We start from the raw sequence: 18439 nt of genomic DNA on the forward strand, positions 1-18439 counted from the left end.
GTTTCAAAAGGGGTTTTGACTGTGATAAAGGGCTGATGGATTCGACCTTATGTTTTCATCCAGTTCGTATATACTGTAACTAGGCAGTCAGTGTCTTTTTGAAATTCTTTTTTCCCTAGAATTGTAGGAATATAGTTTGTTACTTTGTTTAATCACATGCCTTGAAGCAGAATCCAGCAAAGTAACCTGCTGTGAAGTAGCAATCTGGTGATTTTAAATCTCTATTATTTAAAAGTGCTTTCGAAGTAATTGGCAATTGATTTGCCTACCGACACTGAAAATTGAACATACTAGGACAGAGATTGTCAGATGGTAATCCATGGACTTCAGAGCCTTTTTTCTGGTCATCTGCAGAATAAAATATTTTGAGAATCATGTAGTGGGAGTGTTGGGAAATAAAGCAGGTCCATGGTTGGCTCTTGGCTTTACGATGTGGTCCATAAAATAGAAAGCTTGCAACACTATTTTTTTCAGTACAGATAGCAAAAAAGATCTGATATACAGCCTAGCAGAGGTATTCTACCATGTCTCTAAACTTGAACTAGTACACACATGTTCTTCAGATTGCTGTGCATGTCAGAAGTATGGATTAGATGAGTACCCAATTTAATATGTGTACAATATTGTTTTCTGACAGTGCATTAGCAAAAATGTTGGACCAGGAAAAATCCAAAAGATTCCAAGAGAAAACGCTTTCTTAAGCAAAGACTTGACGGTTAGTATTTTGTTTCCTTTTTTGAATATCTTCTTTAAGGAAGGGATATGAGATGAAAATATAAATGCCATGCAATGTATTCTTTTCTTATTGTTTACATCAGCACAAAGATATTACACAAAAAATATGTCAACAAAAGTGCATAAACTATAATTAGATAAAGTAAATGAAGAAGCAAGTTATAAACCACATAATAGAGAATTATGAGGAGTTTTTGCTAGTATGTAGAACCTGATCCTGAGGCTTTCCAGTGGCGTATTGGAGCTGATGTGAGTTGAAGATGCTAAGCACCTCACAGGAGGCCCGCATAGAATTGAGCCTTTATAGAGGAAATAAGATGTAAATAGTGAGCTACAAAATTTTTTATTCTGATTAGTCAATAGGATGTGGCAGATGTGAATTGTTTCTGTATTCTTACAAGCAGCTTGGAGTAAACTAAGTATGAATTGTCAAAGGCATTTTAGAATGTGTCCCTTTAATATTTCAGTGCAAGGATAATTGGGTGAATATGGTCTGTGTTATAAAAGTCCTTCTATCATTAAAATCTCTGAATGAGAATAGATTCAGGAGTTAAGAGAGATGGAAATAATGACTGCTGCTTCGTTGGTTACAGTAACAAAATGCCCACAGATGGTAGTCTTTGCAGCATGGAGTTAGGACTGGGAGAGAGACTATCAAGATAAAAATCATATTACATAATTATTTCCTTAACTCTTTGTCATTAATAACAAGCTAGATTATTAAAACTAAAATTTTAAAATTGAATTCTTGTCTTTAGGCCTAAATCATAGCCCACTAAAGTCAATGGGAGTCATTCCATTGACTTCAGTGCACTTTGGATTAGGGCCCTTTGTTTACTTTTTGCCCTTCACTCTGCTTAGAAAATGAAAGTTCCACTCTCTGGTTTCCATGCATGATCACAAACCAGTGGTATAGTGGCTGGATTTCCAACACTTCATGGGAATATTTAAATTAAAAATAAAACCTGTTTTCATTTAAATGGTTAAATCTTGAAAATATTAATTTTTGGTTTTGTAAAGCAGCACTCCTTACCCCTCCATTTTTTTTTTTTTAAAAGACCTACATTTTGGGATTAAGCTACTTGGCAGTGTCCCTTTAATATCAAACAGGGAATTCTGTGTGCAATTAAATGTACTTTTGCTTGTTTAGCAAACACATTTGGATATGTTACTTGTGAACCTGCGGATGGAAGCTGTATTCTTGAAGGAGAACTTCAACATTAAGTGGGTTGCTCAGACAGGACTGGTGGAGAATATTGGGCAAGTCCTCAAAGAATACAAGCAAAGTCGGGAATTACTGGTAATTATTTCCTGTATGCTGTATTGAAGTGCTCTGATATTTTTCAAAGAGGAGTGTATAAATATACATTAAGTGACAATATTTGGAATGCTGTTAAGAGTTTCAAAATAAACTGACAAATACAATATATTGGGAACTAAAACTGAAAGAAGGACCGAAGAACTAAAGAGAAGAAATACTTTTCCTGTTGTCCCTAGAACTGAAATTCTGCAGGTGAAATCAGCAGAGGGCTGTGGCTCCGGAATTAGCTCTTTCATGTGATATACCATAATATGGTGACTTTTGGAATGAAATAAGAAACATCTGTTTACTCAGATGTTTTGATTTTAAGGCTAGTCTACACTAGAAAAGCTTTGCCAATACAGCTACATTGGTACTGTATAGCTATATCAGCAGAGAGCCCCCCCCAGTGGAGATGCAGTGTATACCTGCACAAGGAGATCTTTCATCAGTATAGCTAAATCACCTCCCGACGTAACATATGCTATATTGACTTCTTAAAGGCTTCTTTTGCCAGTATAGCTCCAGTTACATGGGGGCGAGGGGTTTTTGCTAGCATAATTATGACAGTCAAGTGTGTGGGTTTTTTCACATCCCTGACCAACGTCACTATGCCATCAAAACTTTGTAGTGTAGACCTGGCCTTAGGATCAGTAGCTGAGAGAGTATTTTATGTCCTTTGTGTGCTCTGGTTACAACTAAATCAGCAGGCTCCGTTATAAGGCATTTGTTCCCTCACCCAGTTCCAAATGTCATATGGAACACTCTTTCCTAAGTGGGCTAAATATTTGGCTATATTCAAATGATCAGGAGTATAGTTACCAATGGTCCAAGAGTTTTTGTGACCATGCAGTTACTCTTTTGTCTTTAATTTTGTAAAGTTTCCTGGCTATGACTGTGATTGTTGTGATATCAGTGTGTAAAGAGTAAATCCTGTCCAAGCCTCCATGGATGCAGAAGGTCCAGAACAAAGGAAAACTCTTGTGGTTCATTGAAAGTCCCAGCACTCATGCACAGAAAGGGGTTTTCAGGGCTGGGCTGGGTTGCTAGATCTGTGATCACATGGACATACCAGTTCAAAAAAAGAACACTCAAGTAAATACATGAAATACTGATACAAACAATTTGGAGGTGGGAAAGGGATGATGTTAAAACTCTTATTATCAGTGGCCCAACGTATGACCAGCCCGATCAACTGTTTATTGACAGGCAAAAGAGAATTTTAGAGAGTCTTATGTTTGTATATAGTTTTAGGCCCCTGTCTTGCTTCAGGAACTGCTAGTGCAGACCCCTCCCCTGTCCAGAGTCTTACTGAAGTTAGTGGTACCATATGTAGGCACATGCATTAGCACTAGTAGATCCTGATGTAGGTGAGTTTTGGACATACTACTGTCAATTACATTGTAGAGTGGTATTTTAGCAAGTATACGTTTAGCCCTGAATCCTGATGCTAATGCCTAGCCCATATGGCTTGGCAGTATGCTGTGGATCTCTGTGGAACTGACAGGGAGGAGTCATTCATAGACCTGCAGGTCTGGTTTTAGAGCTGAAATAACACCTGTGTTTCCTGTGCCACCTCTCATGGAGAAAGGTAGTAGTATATCCACTACCCCATCCAGATCCTCACTGCATCCTGAGGCTTAGAAAGCCAATTTTTGTTCTGTTCGGAGAGTAGACTCTTCAAATTCTGCTTACCTTTGCACAGTACAGCCACACTGATTCCACTGCAAGGGGGTTTTCTAAGCTTGTGGACAGAGACAAGATTTGTCCCTTAAATGGGGGACTGGATGAAAAATTGATGGGATGGAGCTCATAACTTAAGAGCATATCCCTGGCTCACTATCTCCCTGACCCACTGGTCTGTGGTCAAAGCAACCTTTTCCTCCAGGAAATGGTAAATCCTGCACCCAAGCTCAGTTCTGGGTGAAGACCTATGTGGTCTTTGTCATAACAAGCCTTTAGGAGCAGCCGGGTTCCCTTGGGGCTTTTCTCCCGAGCCACGGTTCCACGGCTTTCCTCTGGAGAACATGCTGTCTCTTCACTGGTCTTTCTGTGAGGATGAAGGCCAAAAGGAAAACCTTTGTTTGAACGCTGTCATGTACTCTCTTAAAGGCATGGTGTTGTGTTGGAAGGGATTGCTTAGATTTTGCAGCATTGTCTGCCACTATCCTTGGCTAGTTTATCTCCAAAACGTAGGGCTTCTGTGAATTCGGCAGAGTACTACACCTGCCTGTAGTGGCATCTGGTCACTGAGCTGGAGGCTATGGCTTTGGCTGAGAATCTCATAGCATCCATTGAGCAAATGCTGTTGCCAGGGCAACTTTCTTTAAAATAGAATCAGTCTGAGGGTGATCTCTATCCTTGAGGGCTCTGAGATCTTTCAGTCAGAAGAGAGATGCCCTGCAAAGCAAGTAGCTGCTAGGGACGCCCCGAAGGACGCTGAGGAGGCATCACTCTCTTTTGAGAAAAGGAGTACTTGTGGCACCTTAGAGACTAACCAATTTATTTGAGCATAAGCTTTCGTGAGCTACAGCTCACTTCATTGAATGCATAAAGTGGAAAATGCAGTGAGGATGTTTTATACACACAGACCATGAAAAAATGGGTGTTTATCACTTCAAAAGGTTTTCTCTCCCCCCACCCCACTCTCCTTGCTGGTAATAGCTTATCTGAAGTGATCACTCTCCTTACAATGTGTATGATAATCAAGGTGGGCCATTTCCAGCACAAATCCAGGGTTTAACAAGAACGTCTGAGGAACAGTGGGGAGGGAGAGGGTAGGAAAAAACAAGGGGAAATAGGTTACCTTGCATAATGACTTAGCCACTCCCAGTCTCTATTCAAGCCTAAGTTAATTGTATCCAATTTGCAAATGAATTCCAATTCAGTAGTCTCTCGCTGGAGTCTGGTTTTGAAGTTTTTCTGTTGTAATATCGCAACTTTCATGTCTGTAATCACGTGACCAGAAAGATTGTGGTCTGTGTATAAAATATCCTCACTGCATTTTCCACTTTATGCATCCGATGAAGTGAGCTGTAGCTCACGAAAGCTTATGCTCAAATAAATTGGTTAGTCTCTAAGGTGCCACAAGTACTCCTTTTCTTTTTGCGAATACAGACTAACACGGCTGCTACTCTAAAACCTCTCTTTTGAGAGTGGCCTCCATTTTTCTATCCATGAGATCCTTCGGTTAGAACTCTGCTTCTGAACCATATCCTTAGCTAGACATGCTACAGTTGCATCGACCTTTGATATCTCAGTAACTGGGACTTTTGTTTCCTGGATCCTGTAGAACCCAAGATCCAGTTCTGTCAATGTGCTTACCTTTGTCTGGCTTGTCCCATTCATCTGTAATTACTTCCTCAAAGGGGGAATCAGGGCCTCTGGAGAGAATTTTGAAGGGAGAAATTTGCTCGTACACTTACTCTCAGTTTTTTGTTCAGGTTGAATCTGAATAGTGGATACAACATTGTTTGGTTCACATGGCCTTGAATTTCTCAGGGGGAAAATACCTTTCCTGAGTCTTTCCCTGGTCATGATGGGAGACAGAGCCTGACAATCCATCCTCCTCTTTGGAAGATGGGGAGGAGTGAGAGGGCTCATACTATCTCTTTAATGCTTTTTTCTTCCCCTTTTTCACTTTCTTTGATTTTATTTTTTAATTTTTTAAGCTTTTTTTTTTTAGCTTGCTGAGAGAGTGTACAATCTCTGTCATGACTTTGGTGAGGTCTTTTGCTGCTAGCCTTGCTGAAAATCTGAAGTCATCTCGCGAGATCTCTTTTTGAGTCTCCATCTGCTGAACCCTATTCACTCAGGGAGGAGTGAGGGGAAATGCTTCCAGAGCCCTCCTGGCCAGATTGGGAAGGAGGAGGAGTGGTTATTACTGAATTGAGATTCTCTTACTCATCAGATGGGTCTCACAAATCTTTATTAAGGCAAAAACACTCATCAAGTAGTGATGAATTACAAGTGGGAAGCTCATCAGGATGATCTCATCACAATCACTTCCAACACTGGACATACAGCTTCAACCTCCCTTTGTTACACAGTTTTATTTATAACTTTTTGTTGTTGTTTTTTAAACATATGTATTAGTCCCTGATTTCCATGTTCACTCTCATCCCCTGACAGCATAGGTTTAGTGTTAGCTCAAACCAGTTTCTTCTAGCTTTGTGGCTACTTTATCTTTTATTTTCCTCAAAAACATGATTACTCTGTAATTTTTTACACATGCACAGTTCTACTTACATTGTTAAACGTTATTAGAGTAGACTCTTAAAATTCACAGCGGGCTTCTATCTGGCCAGGGTGACCAGACGTCCCGTTTTTAAAAATACAGTCCTGTATTTAAGCCCTCCTGCAAGTGTCCTGACTTTTTCTTAAAAATGGGAAAATTGTCCCATATTTTCTGTCTCCCCCGCATCAGTACTGGCAGGTCCTGCTGCTGGCTAGATCCCTGCTTGCCAGCCTCCCGCCTACCAGCGGTAAATGGCTTGGGTCCAGTGGCTGACTATGGGGGTGGGTGTGCAAGGCTGGTGGCAGGGGCTGGTCCCTTAGCGCAGCCCCTGCTGCATGCTGGCTCGTGGCCAGCAGGGCCCCCTCCCCGTTTCCAGCTGGCACTGCCTGTGAGCTGCAGTGGCTGGTGAGTGAGGGCAAGTGGTGACTGGTTATATGTCGCCTCTGCTGCTCACCTATTGGCCCTTTACATGCTCCCCCTCTCGCTGTCCCCTGCATTGTCCCTTCCCGTGCCCCTCCCCCCCGGCAGCCCTGCTACTCCTCCATATCCCCACTGGCAGGACATGTCCTGCTCCCAGCACTGGGCAGAAAACCAGCCCCTGGTTAGAGCACTGAACTCACCACCAGCCTGGCCAGCAGACTCTTTCCTTCCCCTACTGCGTCTGGCTGGGCTGGTGCCCTGGGAAATCCCAAGACCCTCTGGCCTGGGGCATTGGCCAGGAAGAGCCGAGACCTGTATGTGCCAAAGCCCCACACAGTGCTGGCATGGGGAAGCCACTTTGCCCCTCAACTATGCTCTGGAGTGGCAGAGGGGAAGCGATTTCCAGCCTGTTCACGCCTGAACCTGCAGGCTCCATAGCAGAGGCTTAGCACCCTCTTCATCCCCCCTGCCCTGGGTTCGCTGAAGCCCCTACAGTCAAGTTCCCTGGGCCCTGGTGCACAATGCATCCCTAGGACTTAACCCTTCCTGCTTGCACTGTAGCTGAGGGACAAGAGGTGGCTGGGTTATGTCAGTGGCCAGCAGCAGCCTTGAGGTGTTAGCTGCCTTTTGTCACTGTGCGGGCAGGAAGGGACAAGCTGCTTCCAGCCACCCGGGAGCGGTGGGGTGGAGGGGAGATGAGCTCTGCCAAGAGATGGGCTAGGTCATCCCTGCCCCGCCCTCTCCCCTGCAGCTGGAAGCAGCTCCTGTCTCTTCCCTCCCATACAGTGCTGAAAGGTTGCTGCTGGCCACATTCTGGTGTGAACCCTGGTAGCAGAAATCTGGGGACGGGGAGGGCATGTGACCCTGTGTGCACACACACCCGCCTCCCCTTCCCCCCAACATGTTGCCTCAGGAAGATGCAGTGCCAGGTACCAGGAGAGGCAGGTCGGTCCCGAGAGTCTGGCCAGCCAGGCATGGAGGGCAGTGAGCGCTGGGCAGGGAGGGTCGGGTTTGTTGGTCTCACTCCCACCCCCTATGAGAGAGGTGAATGGGAGTGCATGTGTGTCACCCCTCCCCGTGTGAACCCTAAAGCCTTCAAGATAATAAGGTAAATAAAAAGAATCCAACTACGCAGTATTTCTTTTTAACAGGGGCTCAGTCAACTTGATGTTAATTTGAATGTTTGTACGATTGATTGCTGCTTAAATCACTTGAATATGAGTAATGTTACCAGGTGTCCCGTGTTCAGCATAAGGAAATATGGTCACCCTACTTATGATCCCTGTTTCTTTTTCCAGAGTGATCAGAATCCATTTTTAGAACTTGGGGGAAGGGGGAGATTTGTGACCTTGTAAATCTGCTTTCTCTTTTCTCCAGGGGCCCACTGGGAATTACCCCCTGAGTTGGTTCACTAGGCCCTCCTCATACTTGGAGCCTCTCCCTGCCCTGCCTATAGATTCTTGGTCCATTTTTGCCATGTCGGAACCACAGCTGCTCTGGTGGCGAGAGGATTCCACACGCCTGCCTGACTCATAGCACTGGGACCTAACAGAATTAGGGGTAGAAGGCTGGGTGTAGGCTGGGTACACATCACTGTCTGCTGAGCCTGGGAAGGCAGTCTCACAGATGGAGCACCATTTGGATTTCATTTGGTGCTTTTTAGGGTACTCTGCCATATCCAGAAGGTGCAGAGGAGCCGGCAGGATGCACTGCAGCCCAGGCTCCAGAGGGTTCCAACACACGGCTAAAAAAACTGGCCAACGGGGGAAGAGAGGCTGGGAGGACAATTGCTGCTCAGCCCTGCCCCAAATTTTGACATTCCCCTCCCCCCGCAACCCAAAACCATAGGCAGATGTAAACTGGGAGCTTTAAAAAGCACTGTCCACACATGTCAGCGTCAGAAAAACTGGAGGAAAGTAGGAGCTGAGGGAGCACGGCCATACCATGTGGCTCCAAAACTTTGATCCATCTCTGTAAGCTGCAGAGAGAGGAGAGCTGCCCAGATGTTAAGAATTGTAGGAGACACTGAGCTCCAGAAATAGGACATCCAAGGGCAGAATTTATACACTGAAAGTTCATCTAAAATAGGTATCCAATTGTATGTTAATTTGTTTGTTCATATATTTTCTACTGGTCCTAGGGGAAAGACCAGTCATTTAAAACAATCACACTATTTGCTTAATTCCTTTTTATCTTTTTTCTTTCAGCCAGTCAAAATTTGTGTTCTTGGTCCTCCTGCAGTTGGGAAATCTACCATTGCTGAAGAACTCTGCAAACACTATATGCTACATCACATTAAAATAAAGGATGTAATTTCTGAAGCAATGGAAAATCTGGTACGTGGGTAACTCTTCTTTAGGATTATTATTTTGGTTTTCATAGTTTTAAAATGTAAAATGTTTGAAATCATTTATGAATTAGTTAGAAAACTGTGATTTAGAAGTTGAAGAATGACCATAGGAAATAACCTTCTTCTAGTAGAATGCAATGAGGAATTAAAAATATCCTAACTCCATTGTAGATGCCCAACTGTTGCTGTTGAAACTAATCCCTGCCTTTTCCATTTTTCAATATCTGCAAAAGCCAAAAAATATTTTATTTAACGTAGGCTGTAAAGGCATGATCTTGTGACATGCTGAGTACTGAGCACGCCTTATTTTAACTGATTGTAATTAGTGAAGATGGCTCAGAACCTTACAGCTTAGAGCCTTAGATGAGCTCCATATCTATATAATAAAATTCCAGGATTGTCACTCCGTGTGTCTTATGTTCTTATGTGTGTCACTCTGAAGCCTGGAATGTCTGAGTCAGTGTGAAGCTGGAAAAAGCTACAAGAACAGTTGAAAGCTCTTTTTGTTCAGAATATCACCAAGTTCAATCATCACTAGGATTTGGAGTCTGTTACCATCTAATTTTTAAGTTCTCGGCCATTTTGACTTTGAGTTACACCCGTACTGTGTACACCTACAGGAAGGCATGTGTCTATGCCATGCCAAGGGTCCTAGACCATTGTGATATCAACCCAATCACCGCCCTTAGTCTACAGCTATTTTGCATGCAAAAATTTCATTGGTTGTATGAAGGAATCTGCACAACTCCCCCCTACCCACAACATAGCCTCCCCTCCACAACATAACCAGCATATACAATAACCCCAAATACACATAGACCATCACTGTGGCACATTCCCCTCATTTGCCATCCACACAACACTCCCCACTCACAAATCAACAAAACCAGCCACACAACACAATCAGCACACACAGTAACCCCAAAGATCACTCTTAAGCCTAGAATGTCTGTTGAACCAATGTGAAGCAATGGAAACAGCTACAAGCATGGTTGAGAGCGCTTTTTGTTTAAAATATCACCAGGTTCAATCGTCATTGGGATTCATGGTCTGTTACCATCTACCTGAGCCATTATTGGCTTTTTTACATACATAACTTTACGAATTACACCTGTGTGACAGCACAGGCTTTCAGCTATTAGTCTGAAACTAAGATGCGGACAGTTGCCCAAATGTTGTCCTTAATTATACCTGTCTAATACCAAAGGCAGAATTTAGCCAAACTATTTTTGAACCTTATTTTTGTATATAGGAAAAAATTATTGCTCCTAAAGAAACAGTGGAAACTGAAGAGGTGGGAGAGGAGGGAGAAGAAGATGAAGAAGAAGAAGGGAACAGTATAGAAGAGGCACAAGAACTCTTAGATGGAGTCAAAGAAAACATGGAGCAGAATGGAGGTAAGGTGTGAAAGGGAAAGGCATACTGATAATGGTAGCCTGGATTTTAGTTAATAGATGTAACTTTTATACAAATGAAAAATCAGGAAATTGATTTGTGCCTGTACCTTTAGACCTTATAGCTCCCATTGAAGACAAGGGTCATGCCTTCTGTTTGCAGTGTTATGAACCTTTACCTCACTTACCTTTGTACAATTCCACTGAAATAATTGGGATTGTATGAGAGTAACGGGGCAAAATTTGAACTAATGTGTCTGTTAAAAGTCATATACATTTTTAAACACTGAAAAGCTATTATAATAGTAGCAATTGTTTTCTGCATATATTTTTATGCAGCCCTTTTGACACTACAAACTGACATTTTACTTACAGCTCTATATTCAGTCTCTCTAGATTCTTGGCAAGAATATTTTGTAATTAATTATATCATGCTTACCTTTCAGAAGTGAAAGCCTAATTAATGTCACTTAAAGTAAAAAGCTTGCCAGGTTTTACTGGGTTTCTTGATCGCAACTAACCTTGAAAAAAATCAATTAACTTTTTGTTCTTTGGTTCCCCCCTTTGGTGAAGGGTAAATAATGCTTACCCATGTTTGTAAAATACTTTAAGGCCTGTGGATGGAAAAAGTGCCATATAAGTGTTTTAATTATTATTTGTGGCTAAATCATGTGTGCTTTTGGCCTTGTGTTTCTTAACACACTGAGGTCTGCAATGATTTCCCAGGAAAAAGCACTGGATTGTTTTGTCTAATTAATGTATGCTTTATCTGCAAAATTAATGAGCACTGCTGCATTATCTCCTGCATGACTTTGCTTTACTGTTAAAACAATGAAAGCTTTTACAGTCAAAATATTTTGATTACAGTGGATTATATATATTTAACTAAGACTTTTTAAAAATGAAGCAAAAAGAAGGGGAGGGAGTTGGAGTCATGATTACAGATGAAGTAAGAATCTGAGTTTTATTCCCAGGACATTGGGGGTTTATTGTAATGTTTATTTAATGACCTGGGCCAAGTCACTAAAACTACTTTGTGTCTCAGTTTACCCATCTGAAAGTGAGCATAATACCTGTCTCACATGGGTTTTGCCAAGTGTTTTAATGACAAATTGAATATGTGTTTGTAAAACTGTTTGAGGCCCTTAGTAAAATCCAACATTTTGCAAGCTTAACTGTTCTGCTACATTCCTCTCTCTAAATGTTTTTTTTGTTTTGTGAAGTAAATTCAGAAATTAATTCTAGATGCTTCAGGAGATAGTGCAAGTCCCTGGACGTTACCAGTATGTTATACTACTATGTCCAATTTATTTATTTTTACTCCTTTGATCCTGGGATAATAGTTAAACTCATCAAACATAAACAGTCTTATGAAAGGAATCTTTCATTTTATACCTGATGATAATTTTGTAGTACTCTGAAGACTCTGTAACATATCAGTACATATTACCATAGGTGATTCTGTGTAGTTACCAAATAGTGATGCCAAGCAGATAGTTAGGCATTCTCAGATCTCAACTCAAAGACTCTCTGACAAGTGTATAAAAATGTTAGTAAAATCTTTCAGATGTTTATCTTCCACATAAACCATACATAGGTTAACTCTATTTGAATGCATATGTTAAATTTTCAGGTCGTCTGGATGATCAGTATGTGATTAGATTCATGAAAGAAAAGCTAAAGTCTATGCCTTGCAAGAATCAAGGATATATTTTGGATGGGTTTCCAAAGACCTATGACCAGGCAAAAGATCTATTTAATCGTAAGTTACAGAGTTCTGCTGTATTTGTTATGTATGTATGAAGACTGGAAAAGGGCAAATATAGTAAAAAGAAAAGGAGTACTTGTGGCACCTTAGAGACTAACCAATTTATTTGAGCATAAGCTTTCGTGAGCTACAGCTCACTTCATCGGATGCATTCAGTGGAAAAAACAGTGAGGAGATTTATATACACACAGACCATGAAAAAATACACATTGTAAGGAGAGTGATCACTTAAGATGAGCTATTACCAGCAGGAGAGTGGGGTGGGGGGAGAGAAAACCTTTTGAAGTGATAATCAAGGTGGGCCATTTCCAGCACATTTCCAGGAGTTAACAAGAACTGCTGAGGAACAGTGTGTGTGTGTGGGGGGGCGAATAAACAAGGGGAAATAGAGACTGCTGAATTGGAATTAATTTGCAAATTGGATACAATTAACTTAGGCTTGAATAAAGACTGGGAGTGGTTGAGTCATTATACTAAGTAATGACAGGTTTCAGAGTAACAGCCGTGTTAGTCTGTATTCGCAAAAAGAAAAGGAGTACTTGTGGCACCTTAGAGACTAACCAATTTATTTGAGCATAAGCTTTCGTGAGCTACAGCTCACTTCATCAGATGCATACCGTGGAAACTGCAGCAGACTTTATATATACACAGAGAATATGAAACAATACCTCCTCCCACCCCACTGTCCTGCTGGTAATAGCTTATCTATTATCTATTATCAGGACAGTGGGGTGGGAGGAGGTATTGTTTCATATTCTCTGTGTATATATAAAGTCTGCTGCAGTTTCCACGGTATGCATCCGATGAAGTGAGCTGTAACTCATGAAAGCTCATGCTCAAATAAATTGATTAGTCTCTAAGGTGCCACAAATACTCCTTTTCTTTTTGCGAATAAAGACTAACACGGCTGTTACTCTGAAACAAGCTAAATAAGAGTCAACAGTGTAACGCTGTTGCAAAAAAAAAGTGAACGTACTACTGGGATGTATTAGCAGGAGTGTTGTAACCAAGACACGAGAAGTAATTCTTCTGCTCTACTCCCCACTGATTAGGCCTCAACTGGAGTATTGTGTCCAGTTCTGGGCACCACATTTCAGGAAGGATGTGGACAAATTGGAGAGAGTCCAGAGAAGAGCGACAAAAATAATTAAAGGTCTAGAAAACATGACCTCTGAGGGAAAACTGAAAAAATTGGGTTTGTTTAGTCTGGAAAAGAGAAGACTGAAAGGGGACATGATAATAGTTTTCAAGTACGTAAAAGGTTGTTACAAAGAGGAGGAAAAAAAATTGTTTTTCTTAATCTCTGAGGATAGGACAAGAAGCAATGGGCTTAAATTGCAGCAAGGAAGGTTTAGGTTGGACATTAGGAAAAACTTCCTAACTTTCAGGGTGGTTAAGCACTGGAATAAATTGCCTAGGGAGATTGTGGAATCTCCATCACTGGAGATTTTTAAGAGCAGGTTCGATAAACACCTGTCAGGAATGGTCTAGATAATACTTAGTCCTGCCACGAGTGCAGAGGACTGGACTAGATGACCTCTAGGTCCTTTCCAGCTCTATGATTCTATGCAGAGTATTATTATTTGTTATATGTTCACCAGCAGCATTATGCTGATTGCTGTATAGGACACAAATATAAAAACAGTCCCTTTCCCAAGAAGCTTGCAATTGAAGGATTCTATATCACTTCATTTTAGTTAAGGAAGTCAGTGTTTTCAAAATATGTCCTGGTAAATAAAGGAATGAATAAATAAATGTACAAACATGGAGGGCTCAGTCCTTCTGTGTGCTGAGCTAGTGTATAGTGAGTTGTTGGGGGGAAATAGATTAGGAGCCTATTCCACCTATGTAAGAATTCCACAGGACTGCTTTAAGAAAAGAGTCCAGCTAATGGGCCAGCCCAGAGCTTCAGTTCATGTATATCAGCATAACTCCACTGAAAATCACTGAAGTCAATGGAGCTATGTGATTTACACCAGTTGAGGATCTTTCCCCAAGTCTCTAAGCAGGCATTATCTACACATTCGGAGACATGTCCACCCCAGCTCCCCAAAACAGCTAGTATATGTTCTATTGCCAGTAGCAGGAGTTGGCCAGAAGATGGTGGGTGTGCATGCTGCTCCAGCTCAGAGATGTAGAAAAGTGTGTCTCTCAGCAGAATCCTGCATTGGCTGGCCGGATCTCTGTGTCCGATGTTCATATACCATATCGGGGGGAGGGGGGAGAAGAGAGAATGAATATGCACCAAGCTAATTTTAAACAATAGAACTCTTCTGAATCATGAAGATCTAGCATCATTTGTGCTTCTTATTTAGAAGTATCTAAACTTTTTTTCCTGAATTATTTACCCACCTATCTCACAATGGTGCTGTCAGGATTCATTAGTTAGTGTCATTTGACCATATAAAGAACTGGTACTACATAAAGGACAGATATTGTTACTAGCACCTCTTTAGTTAACGTTAGTAATATAGTTTCTTCAGGTGACAGTGTTAATTATATAGTACTTTTATTTTAGTTGAAGATGATGAGGAAGAAGAGACAAGAAGCAAAGTGCCTCGCTATAATAAATTAATCACTCCTGGTAAGTTTACTATACTACAAAGGGCAGAGTTTTAAAAGAATCCTCACACCATTAAGAAGCACTCCTTCTGTTGCTGGATTTAAGCATATAGTGGCCCTAATCTCATTGGAACAAAGATTTGGTCCAGACCTCTAGACAGACAGCAACAGATGATGAAGCACTAACTTTTGAACCAAGCAGCTTCTTCTATTCATAAATTGAGACACTTGTAGTCCACATTTTTAAAATGAAAACATGAATAAATCATTGTGATGCACTGTGATGACCCTGGCAACAGGATCTGCAGGGGAGGTCTAAAAACACAACTGTTCCAAGAAAAGAAGAGTGACTATATGAGAGAAGGTTGCACTCTCAACCCATGGCTATGCTGAGGTGGGAAGCATTTTTGTTCATTTTCTGAGTTTTACTGACTGTTATGCTGTACCTGGTTCTATAAATTTCTCCCCGAGAAAAGATGTTACTGCTTGACTTTGCTAAACTGCTTCACCAATTTACAATGGTATTTATAAAATGAGATAAATTAGTCCTTATTTCCTTTGACTTTAGTGGCAGCTTTATCTGAGGCTTAGGGCTTGTCTACACTGGCGCTTTACAGCGCTGCAAAGTTCTCGCTCAGGGGGGTGAAAAAACACCCTCCTGAGCACAGCAAGTTTCAGCGCTGTAAAGCGCCAGTGTAGACAGTGCCCCAGCGCTGGGAGCTGCACTCCCAGTTCTGGTAGCTATGCCCCTCATGGAGGTGGCAGTGCTGCCATGGCAGCGCTTTAGCGTTGCCAGAGTAGACTAGCCCTAAGTCTACACTAGCAACTTATGTCGGTATAACTATGTTGCTCAAGGACATGGAAAATCCACATTCCTAGCAACACAAGTATACTGATTACCTCCTGGCGTGATGTCAATGGGAGGGCTTCTCCTGTTACCATAGCTACTGCCTCTCAGGGAAGTGGATTGCCTATACTGACAGGAGAAGCCCACCTGTCAGCAGAGGGAGCATTTTCACTGAAGCTGAATAAAGATATGAATAAAGATTTTTATTTTATAAAGAATAAAAAATTGAGACTGTTAAACTAATACAAAGTAAAATGTTTTCACATGCCTTTCCAGTATTTTTCCCTACCACTGTACTACAGATAACAGTGACACTAAATTATATTGCATCTGGCATATTTTATTTTTATGTACTGCTTAGGTGCCTGATAGTTTACTTAACCCAAGCATAGGTACATTTATTTATGAGATTAGAAATCCCAGACTGTAGTAATCTAGTCCATGAGGTCTTTTGAATAGATGAGTTAAGTTTTCCAGTCCTATTTACTACATTGGCCACACAATTCACATAGATCTTTTCAGATTTTACTATTTAAAGCATTTTGACTGGTGTGTATAGTAGCTTTCTGTGGGGCTTTAGGACTAGATTCTGCCACTGTTACTCATGTTGAGTAGTCCCTTACACCCCAAATAGTCCCACTGAGTTCAATAAGTAAGGGTGGCAGGATATGGTCCATAGTTTGTAGTTAAACTTTACGGTTTTTAACTGAGATAACATTGGAATATCAGGGTTCTTTCCAAAGCACTTTTGTTCACTGTTAAATATTGGTGAATTGCTACAAGCGTACACAGTTGGAGACAGAGCGTTCTGTAATGCCGTTTTGTATGGAGAGATTTAAAGATTTGACATCTGTTTCTATTCACTAGTAGTTTGGAATTTGTTATTCATAGATGATATCTAGTGATAGCAGAAAAATAAAACAAAAATTATGACATTACATCTAACTCTCAAAAATGTTTTTTTTCCACAGAATATGTTATTTCTTTGAATGCCTCAGATGAATTCCTAAAAAACCGAGTAATGAATCTTCCAGAGAGTGTTGTGGCTGGAACTCATTATACTCAGGACCGGTTCTTGAGAACTCTCAGTCTCTTCAGAGAGTTAAACACTGAAGATGAGACTGTTGTCAACTATTTTGATGAACTTGAAATACATCCACAGTTTATTGGTATGGAATAAAAACAAACTTTTATATAAGCCATTAGAAACATAGTATATTTTTCTTCCATGGAAATAATACAATATTTTTACATAGATAAAATGGCATATTTTAATGGTCACTGAAGTACAAATCTAAGAACATGCTTGCACTACTGCAGGAGTGTTTGTTTACTCTTATAATTTGGGGAAATGTACTCTAACTGCCATTGGCTCATACAATGTACCCATTTTAAAGGTTCCACTTTTGGAGGCTAAGTGAACTATCCTTTTATAATGAGAACACAGACCCCACTATTGATGGCTGGTGAATTCGTACAGTAATATCCAGTCCTTGATTTTCAATATCATGGCACCCAATAAACCTTTTCCTCAGCTTTGTTCTCACAAGTCATGATGGTATATAAATGATCTGCAACAGATGAAGCATGACGATGGCTAGGGCACTGGGGAGGGAACTCTTGTAATGCTTCTGAATGCTATGACATAAGAAATTTTTGAAATCCCCCTTCACACACACCCCCAAAAAATGTCTTCCAACATACCATCCACAAAACCTGATCACTGGAACTCTTGGGGTTGGTGAATCGAGCCTGATTATTCAGAAACAAAATGAGAGCAATATGCCAGCATTGCTTAAGAAGCTATGTTCAGCCTGTGCACAAAAAAGCTATACCTTGATATGGATAATCACACTAATTATCACCCTGTCTTGAATGTCCCTTTTGTGGACTCAGATAATGAGAATGTTATGGTGAAACAACCCTGGTGATACCTGGAGTTCCCAGATTTTTTTTTTTTCTTCCATTCAGTCCTTGAGCAGACCATCTACAGACCTCTCAAGGTCCCTTCCAGTCCTATGATTCTATAAATATGGTACAGAGATTGTGCTACTTGTACTGGTAGGAAATCTTCTGCAATGGACAAAGACCATGTGTCCATATTGATCCTTTCAGATTTGTCACACTGACCATGAAGTGTAGTTGACATATTTTTGGACCTTTGAAAGCATAGGTAGAGTTGCTCATGAGGAATTCCATTCCTTTTTTTCCCTAAGAAGTCCTAGTGGGTAATAACATTAGGTAATTTTTCATCTGTCCTGAGGGTTCTTATATTGTATTTCAGAAGCGTCTATTCTATTGTCCCTCCCGTTCAAAGCATATAGGAGGGCACATGGGGAAATAATGAGAATATTTGAGCTCTGGTGCCTCTATGTTAAACCAATAAAATAAAAAATCAGCAGGATCTTATTAAAGAGGATAAGACAAAATGTCACATTTATTGTGAATACAAAAAGAATCATAGTAGCCAGTCAGTTATAGCTATAACATTTCATTCAGTTTCACATTCATTCACACGTTCGTTCATACACACATACAGGTTCTGCAGCTGCTGTATAGTTACCAGTCCTGAATGTAGCTTGAGTTCGTGGCTTAGGTTTGTAGCTTGTGGCGGCAAACTGGCCAGGAAAACCAGGCACAAGGAAGAGCTGGGTCTCTGTTGGGCATGCACCGATGCCCTTCCATGTTGGCAGCAGAATGTTACCCTTCAAAGTCTTCCATCTCACCCATCCTTTTTGTAGGCTTTAGTTTGAATCCAGAGTCTATAGGTCTTGCTGTGTCACCCTGCCTCTGGGTTCGGTGTGATTGATCACCTGTCAATTGCAG

The 18439-nt window shown here is 41.0% G+C and overlaps 1 protein-coding gene across 2 annotated transcripts in view; it reads left to right on the top strand.

Annotated features, from left to right (window-relative positions):
* The window catches only part of AK7 (adenylate kinase 7), a 63897-nt gene that overhangs the window by 25390 nt on the left and 20068 nt on the right, over positions 1-18439 (top strand). For both annotated transcript variants that reach the window (XM_073349601.1, XM_073349602.1), the window contains exons 9-15: positions 638-715; positions 1886-2035; positions 8900-9028; positions 10295-10439; positions 12070-12198; positions 14723-14788; positions 16585-16782. In XM_073349601.1, the coding sequence (XP_073205702.1) occupies positions 638-715; positions 1886-2035; positions 8900-9028; positions 10295-10439; positions 12070-12198; positions 14723-14788; positions 16585-16782 (895 nt within the window). The remainder of the gene's footprint in view (positions 1-637; positions 716-1885; positions 2036-8899; positions 9029-10294; positions 10440-12069; positions 12199-14722; positions 14789-16584; positions 16783-18439) is intronic.

This window comes from Lepidochelys kempii, chromosome 6 (genome assembly GCF_965140265.1).
Source record: "Lepidochelys kempii isolate rLepKem1 chromosome 6, rLepKem1.hap2, whole genome shotgun sequence".
NCBI lineage: Eukaryota > Metazoa > Chordata > Testudines > Cheloniidae > Lepidochelys > Lepidochelys kempii.